Source organism: Octodon degus, unplaced genomic scaffold (genome assembly GCF_000260255.1).
Source record: "Octodon degus isolate 3935 unplaced genomic scaffold, OctDeg1.0 scaffold00079, whole genome shotgun sequence".
Classification (NCBI taxonomy): domain Eukaryota; kingdom Metazoa; phylum Chordata; class Mammalia; order Rodentia; family Octodontidae; genus Octodon; species Octodon degus.
Window position 1 is genome coordinate 5,492,119 of NW_004524655.1, and position 8,809 is coordinate 5,500,927.

The window sequence follows — 8,809 nt, forward strand, 5'->3', positions numbered from 1 at the left end:
TTAATCATAATATTGTGGACATGTTGAATTTAATAAAATATATGTTTAGCAAAGTTCATTTCATTCACTTTGACTTTTTCTTTTTTCTTTGTGTGTGTGTGTGTGTGTGTGTGTGTGTGTGTGTGTTACGGAAGGATCTACAGGGCCTATAGGGTCTCACTACTAAATCAGACTCATAGTGATTCTCTTGTTTACAGCCTCCCAAAAACGGATTACAGGTGCACGCCACCACATCCAGTCTCAATTGCCATCCCAGCAAGCCCCAGGGGTGGGGCCAGCATGGAAGGCCCGGAGGACGGAACCCCCAGTCCCTGTACCTGCTTCCAAGTGCTTTTATCAGCTGAGCTTTTTGGCCAGCCCCACTTTGACTTTTTCAATGTGGTTACTAGAAAATTTATGATTACCTATGTGGCTTCTATCGTGTTCCTTTTGCAGAATGCTGATCCCACAAATTAGTGAGACAAAACAATAGAAATAGAACAGACGATATGAGTTACAATTCATCAAGAGAAGATATATACAATCATTCACATATTTGTTCATAATATCTGTTCATTCACATATTCATCTATTCACTTAACAAATATGTAATGAGCTCCTGGGCTCTATGCACTGTGTTAGTTAGCAAATTAGTTGGTCTGATAAGGCCTCTTTGAGGTGGTAACAATGGAACCAAGACCTGAAAGATGACAAGATGATTCACCTTCACCATTAACTAAAAGTAGTTATTTTAAGATTATTTTTTGCCCTTTATAATGAGAAAAGAAGCTGGGCCAGGGAGATAGCTCAGTAGAATAAGCGCTTGCCTGGCAAGCACAGGGTCCTTAGTTCAAGCCCCGGTACTGCAAAAAAAAAAAAAAAAAAAAAAAAAAGGTTGATAATATACAGCATTGGTAAAGGACAGAGGAAAAGTCACCACTTATATCCTCTTAGTGTGGAAGTGCAGGCTTATGTAACCTTTTGGCAGGGTGATTTGGCTCTCCAAATTTAAATCATAGACCCTTTAATTCTCAGTTTCATTCCTAGGAATTCGCAGGGGAGCATCAGATATATGCAAATAATATACTAAGGCTGGGGATCTAAGTAGTGGTAGAGCATTTGCCTGTCAGATGTGAAGCCCTGAATTCAATCCTAAACACCAAAAGAAAAAACATATGTAGGTGGATAGATAGATAGATAGATAGATAGATAGATAGATAGATAGATAGATAGATAATCTATCTAAGTTTCACTGCATCATATTATATAACCACAACAAACTTTAAATAACTAAAATGTCTAATGGTGAGGCATATTTATATTGACTATGAATCTATCAAAAGGTTCTAGACTCTCAATAAGTAAGTACTAACATACAACACTTGTCATTATGAAGTTTTTTGAAAATAAGAGTAGAAAGACAGACACACAGACACAGACACAGACACAGACACAGACACAGACACAGACACAGACACAGACACACAGGGGTTCCAAATCCCCCTGAAGGCCCTGCCCCCAATGACCGAAGTCTCTCCCCACCTTTCAGCATCTCCTAGGGGTACCATAAGCTGGGATCAAGCATTTAACACATTGGCCTTTGAGGGTGCTCACTTTGGCAGCACATATACATTGGCCTTTGAAGACACTTGGTACCCAAACTACAGCAGAAGCCAAAACCTTTAGAAAAACAAAGATTTACTTAGAAAGAAACAGAAAGAAGGGCCGGCTAAATAGCTCAGCAGATTAAAATGCCTGAAAGCAGGCGCAGTGGCCATGGGTTTGATCTCCAGGCCTGCCATGCTGGCCCTGACCCCGGGGTGCACTGAGACAGTGTTTGAGACTGGGTGTGGTGGCATGCACCTGTAATCCCAGCTCTTGGGAGGCTGAAAACAGGATCACTATGAGTCCGATCTAGTAGTGAGACCCTGAACACCCTGTAGACCCTTCCCTAAAATACAAAAAAATAAAGAAAAAAAAGAAACAGAAAGAAGTCCAACACTCCAAAGCCCAACTAGCCATTAAAAAAAAAAAAAAAAAAATCACAAAGCAAGCATTCAAAAACCAATACAAAGTCACCTAGAGTTTCAGGAAGTTTTATATTAATCTGTTTGTGGGGAAAAAAATACAATATCCTTCTCAGAGTTTACAGCATCCCAAAGGAAGTATGTTTAAACCTTGACATTGCCAAAGGCAGGGATGAAATTGTATTTGCTGAGATTTATGGCAAATACTCAAGATTTTAATATTTGAGGGATCAGGATTAAAGAGACTGACTTTGCTGATCTGAGGATGAAAATTGTTGAGGTTTTTCTCTCCTAACAGCGATACATGATGTTCTTTGTCAAAGTGGAAGCAAGGGGACATGCCAGTGTTATTTTTTTTAATCATGCAAAAAAACATGTAGAAACAAATATCCCCAAGCCACTGAAACTAGGAAACAAAATCAGCAGAAACGCTTTGCTATTTGCTGTATATGCTTCTGCAGCATTGAACTATTTTCTTTTTTTTTTTCAAAGTTTTATTGATAAACAGATAGCAATGAGACAGTTTCAAGAGGGTTGTTATTTTTTTTTTTTTTTTTTTTTTGTGGAACCGGGGATTGAACTCAGGCCCTTGCACTTGCCAGGGAAGCGCTTATTCCACTGAGCCATCCCCCTGGCCCCTGAACTGTTTTCTGTGTTCACAAATGGCATTAGTAATTTTTGAAAAGAATAAATACTATCATATAAGGTTTTTTATTAATTTTATTGAGAAACAAATAGCAACAAGACAGTTTCAAAACCGATTAGGAGGACAGTTTCAATAATTAATACATTGCATATGGTTGTCTTCGTGGTTATTCATTGTACGCGATGCAGACATGATATCCTGTCCAAACACTATTAGTACAAATCTCTCTTCTCACTGAATTAAGAGAAAGTAGCTGTATATCTATCCTAACTATTTTGTAAATATATATATATATATATATATATATATGTATATGTATATATATATTTTTTTTCAGAACTGTGAATTGAACTCAGGCCCTTGCGCTTGCCAGGCAAGCGCTTATTCTACTGAGCTATCTCCCTGGCCCTAAGTTTTGAATATGTGAAGCCATCCTGATTCTCTAGTTCTTCCACTCCAGATGAGATCATTTACATCCTAAGTGCTTTTAAAAAAGATTTAGAAATCTACATTTTTCTCTAAGATCAATTTTCATCATTTTAGTTTGTGGCATCTGACAAAAAGTACTTTATATGACATTCCCGCTGATAGAGATAAAGAACTAGAGCCAAGGCCCAAGGGTGTAGCCCAGTGGTAGCGTTTGCCTACTGTGCTTGAGGCCCTGGGGTAATCCTCAGCGCTGGGGAAAAAATACAACCCACATCCTAGGGAAGGAGAAAGAATTTCTTCTGGTTTATTGTTCACTACCTTTGAGCCTGAGACCTTCAACCATGAAAGTCTTTCAGAAAGAAATCTGAGAATTCTAAAGCTTTCTACTTGATCCTTCCCTAGTTTCCATGAATATATCCAGCAGATTTACCTGTGGACAACTCTGTCTCCAACCACCAGAAGAGGAAATAGCTTCAGAGGTGGACTCCGGTAGAAAGGGACAAGTCCACACTTGGTATTGAAGGAGGCTTTTTCTTGTTTTCAGGGCAACAGCAGCCCCACTTCCGGACTCACTCAAGGTCTCTCTTAAGATCCCCAGAAAGATGGCGGCTTGTGAGTGGAGGGTCATAGGTGAGACGGCAGCCTAGCAGCTGCTGGTGAAGGTGGGGCAAGAATTGTCTGGGGCTTGCACCTACATCCCTGGCCACATGGTCAGCATGGCCCTCCGGCCTGCATCCAACAACTCATAGGCCCAAGCTTACCTCCTCCCCATCTCACCTGAGCTCGTGGGCCACTCATAGAGTGTAGATACGCCTGCCCTTCAGGAGGGCACAGACCTGCTCTTCCACCCCCATTCCAGTCACTGCTGCTGGGAGCATGAAACTGGTTCCTCATGGAAAAAGCCAAGAGTTGACATTGTGGAATGGGCCATGTCTCTAGTTTTCCTTTCGTTGTGGCAACACAGAAGCAACCCTATAACTAGTCTCTGCATGTTGCTTTCTAGGAAGCACAAAACAATAGTGATCAGTTTGGGATGAGACTCTTCACAGTTCCAAATTGGGTTAAGAGCCCTGAGTATGAAGTCCCTAAGAGTCTACGCAGTGAGTTTGATTCTGAAGCAATTAAAACAGCGTCTCCAGCTGGGCCTCTAAAAATTCTGATCCAGCAAGGGGTAGAGAGAGGTGATCTCATATCTACCCAAAGATCTCAACTTTAGAAATAAGAACCAGGAAGGCAACGGCAATTCACAAAGAAAACTAACATTTATTGAGTATATACTGTGTTCTGGGTCAGTGCTAACCACTTGACACGCACTAACTCCCTGGATCCTCCAGCATGAAGAAGGTGTTTCTACTATTGACCCCAGCAGTAATATGGGGGCATATTCACAGATGTAGGCACTGAGCCTTAAGAAGACCAATAACTTCCCCTAGTTCTCCCAGCTGCTATCACATAGAATCTGAGTTTGGATCTCTCTTGAGTTTCAAAATGTATTCCATACTTATACGTAAGTTTATTTATTTTTTTTTAATTTTTTTAAACATTTAGTGTGTGTGTGTGTGTGTGTGTGTGTGTGTGGCCAGCTCAGCCCAGCAGGGGGCGCGGCTGGCTGGCATGTGGTGCTGGAGGATCGAACCGCGGTCCCTGTGCTTTGCCAAGCTTGTTCCAAGTAGGTGCTTTAGACCACTGAGCCAACTCTCCAGCCCTATGTGTAAGTTTAAAGGTGGCAAGCATTTTGACTCACAGGACATTAAGAGTGGCTGCCTAGCAGCTGGGGAGATAACTCTGTGGTCTAAGTCCCTGCCTGGCAAGCACAAGGTTCCAAGTTCAATCCCTGGTACCACATGCCATGCCAGCCCTGAAACTGGGTTTGGTGATGCATGCCTGTAATCCCAGCACTCGGGAGGCTGAGAGAGGAGGATCACTATGAGTCTGAGCTGTGTAGTGAGACCCCCATACCAAATAATAATAATAATAATAATAATAATAATAATAATAATAAAGAATCCTAGAACTCACCTTGCCGGAAGTCCATGATACAGTGATGATTTCTTACTCTCTCCTGCATACAAAATACCTAAAGCAAACCCACCTCAGTCCTATGTCTCCTGGTCTGTTTCTGACTAAGCTGCTAACTTCCAGAATTAAGGAAAAGTTCTGAAAGCAAACACTTCTGAGGTGTAGTAGGTGTTTCTCTGACTTAGCACTGTCTGCTTGCGCCTGGTCCCCATTCGTTGAGCAAGTGGACAATGACTACTGAAATTCTGCACCTTAAGAATCAAGAACAGAGTCTCCAAATGAAATCTACAATGTATACCACTGAGAGAACCCCTCTGGACATAAGTATTAAATACATACAACAGGTTGTGGTGACACATGCCTGTAATTGTAGCCCTTAGGAAGCTGAGGCAGGAGAGTCTCTATGAAATCGAGGCCAGCCTGCACTACATAGTGAGATTCTGCCTTAAATACATACAACAGTCTTCTTTGGGTTGCAGCACAACTTTTGGGTGATTCTTAGAAGAAGGGTGAGAAAGAGATCTTATTATAAAGGAGAAAAATTGGGCTCTGCAGCTATGCCTCAAGGATTCTGAGTCCTCCCCTGTGCCTGGTATTGTGCCAGCACAAGAAGCTCCAAGAGGTCCTCAATGAACTCATTTTGTGGGAAAACATACATTCTCTCATCCATTCAGCTCATGCATATTTCTTGAGCTCCTGAAATGTGCCAAACACTATTCAGAGTACTAGAAATGAAGACAATACTTAAATATTTAACAATTTGGCATGGTTACAGAATCTGATAGGATGCTTTTCTGAGCCCAGTAATAACCTTTACAATGCTGGGGTAGAAGTCCAGAGGATACACAGGAAGAGCCAGGATGGTTAGGACCCTGGTGGAGGAGGAGGAGCCCCAGGGTAGTGGCTACTTACCAGCCAGTGTTGCATCTGAGAACTTGGAAAGCCCTTCCTGTGGGTGCTGGGTGAATAACACCCTTGGCTTGGATATAGAGATGGACAATCCAGTCCACTCTTTAAATATGGGATAGTAAATGACAAGGTGACAATAATCAGGAAGTATAGAGGAGACGGGAAACTCAGCCTCATAGTTGAAAGTTTTCCTGAAAGAGGTGATAACCGTGTCATTTCTTCATCAGCCCAGCAGGGAGAGGAGCAAAGTCCCCAAGGTCTTGTACAGTGGCTTGACAAGAGCAACCTGAGAATCTTCACCCCTTTTCTTGCGCATTATCTGTGGTCACCGTCCCTTTCTTTGTGTTTTCCAGTCTCAGAACAGCTACAATGAAGGAGACTACGAAGGAGCCCGGCGGCTGGGGCGGAACGCCAAGTGGGTGGCCATCGCCTCTATCATTATTGGCCTTGTCATCATCACCATCTCTTGTGTGGTGCACTTTACAAGGAAGTAAGTGAGCCACTTGAATCCCTGAACAACCTTTCTGGAATGCCCAATAGAAACCGTGGGAATAGGTTAGGGTATGCTCCAGGAACAAGCAACTCCAGACACAAGGTTCTTTGTGTCATGTGGACCATGTGGATGGGGGAAAGTTCTCTGCTCTGTGCAGTCATTCAGGATCCCAGGCTGACTGAAGGTCCGCCATCTTGTATCTATTCTACCTAGGACAGCGGTCAACACATGTTTTCTGTGAAGGACTAGATAGCAAATACTGTAGGCCTTGCAGGACATATGGTCCAAGTCATAGTTTCTATCACAACTACTTAGCACTGCCATTTTAGCACAGGCGCAGACAATATGTAAATGAGCATTCACAGCTGTGTCCCAATAATACTTTATTTCAAGAAACAAGCATTTTGTCAGTAGTCCACAGTTTGTAAGTTTCTGATCCAAACAGGACGTATTCTCAGGCGAAAGTAGGAGACAAGGAAGAAAGAATTTCATGTGGCCTTCTCCCTACCTCACCCTGGGTACCACAGATGTCACATAGTCTCACAATTAAATGACTAAAACCAGTTGCTTCACCCCACCTGTGATTGGTTTTGGCCATTTAATTATGAGTCTATTTTACCATTTACTGTCTCCTCTCTACTTCCTGATTACTGTTACCTTGTCATTTACTATCCCATATTTAAAGAGTGGACTGGATTGTCCATCTCTATATCCAAGCCAAGGGTGTTATTCACCCAGCAACCACAGGAAGGGCTTTCCAAGTTATCAAATGCAACATTAGCTGATAAGTAGCTTTGGTCTGCCTGATTATGGGCTCTGTAAATGACTTCTGCATGATTGCATGATTCTGCCTCAATCTGGCTGAATCATTTTTAATTAAAGGACAGAAGAGCCACCACATATTTTTGCTATTACCAATGAGCCCTCATCTCATAAAAAGATGAATACTGCTGAAGTTTCTCCCTGGAGTTGGGTAAATTTCTTCTGGCTTCTCTGATTAGCTGAGATAAGCTACCTCTGTTAGAACTGGTGACATTTCCCAGTGGAAGTTTGTCAGGGGAGGAAATGTGATAGGCAGCCCAGACCCAGAAAGACAAATTCAAATTCATCTGTCTTCTATGTAAATCCTGGCCACACAGTTAAGAATACTGGGAAAACTTTGGGCTTATCTGCCAAGGAGCACAACTATTCCTCCACCTTTGACTAAAGCATTTTGAAACATCTGCCTGAGCTGAGAAACCCAACCTCTTTGGCTAGGTTGACCAAAAAGGTTCATCGGGGTGTGTGAGAGAGGAAGCAGACATCTTTCATTCTGCCAGAGCAGGCAACCCAATCTTGGTCACCAAGGGCTATAAATGTCATGGTAGATCACCTTCCTGTTAGACAAGCCAGACCTGGGAGCAGTCGATGGCAGCTGAAAGGAAGATGGGACATGCTAACAGAAAGTACCCCAAAGAAAAGTATGTGGATTTATTCAAAGAATGGAGAAAGGAACACTAAGACATCTAAGGAAATAAGTTTTCTTGATTTCATGACATTCATATCAATATCAATGAATTAATTGGAGTTTGAGGGTATTTGTCTATGATGAACAACATGGCTGGAGAACATAGCTTTCTTTATTCTTTAAGATATTGTGTGTGTGTGTGTGTGTGTGTGTGTGTGTGTGTGTGTACATGGAGCCATGGGGTGTGCAGTTGGTGGTACAAGTTTGGCACCAGATTCCCTGGGCAGGTCTTCCCTGACCACTTACTCTCCTTTAGCCAATCATTCAGTCTCCCAAACTTCAGTTTCCTCAACTGTAAAATGGGGATTGGAACAGCTTCCATTTCATAAAGCTACTGCGGAGGTCAATTGTGAACTATTTGGTGTCTGTTCCTTAGCAGGTATGCTAACTCATCAGACTGTTTCTTGGTATATTATTACTCTCATTGTCAACATGACTGAGAGGGACCCTAAGCATTTCAGAGGCCGTTGCAAAGAGTCCCAGGCTTTGCACTCATGCACCAGGTTCAAAGGACAGTGCTCCAAAGGAACGGGGCCAAGTCTTGGCTGGACTCCTGGGGCCTTGGGGAAATACATACTGAACATGTTATAATAATAGTAGCTGACACTGACTTAGACCTCACTGTGTGCCAGGTACTGTTCAAAGCTCTTACATGAATTAATCCTCACTGAATGCTTACAGCAACCCAAAGAGGAAGTTACTATCCCCATTTTGCAGATAAGGAAATTTAGGCTCAGAGAGGTGAAGTGACTTGTCTAAGGTCTCACTGTTCATCAGTGGTAAAGATAGGGTTTATCCAG

General features: G+C 42.4%; 1 protein-coding gene across 1 annotated transcript in view; it reads left to right on the top strand.

The window, feature by feature from the left end:
• Positions 1-8,809, top strand: part of Tmem233 (transmembrane protein 233) — a 42,552-nt gene that overhangs the window by 23,765 nt on the left and 9,978 nt on the right. Inside the window, exon 2 of the mRNA XM_012515792.2 lies at positions 6,363-6,499. Within this exon, the coding sequence (XP_012371246.2) occupies positions 6,363-6,499 (137 nt within the window). The remainder of the gene's footprint in view (positions 1-6,362; positions 6,500-8,809) is intronic.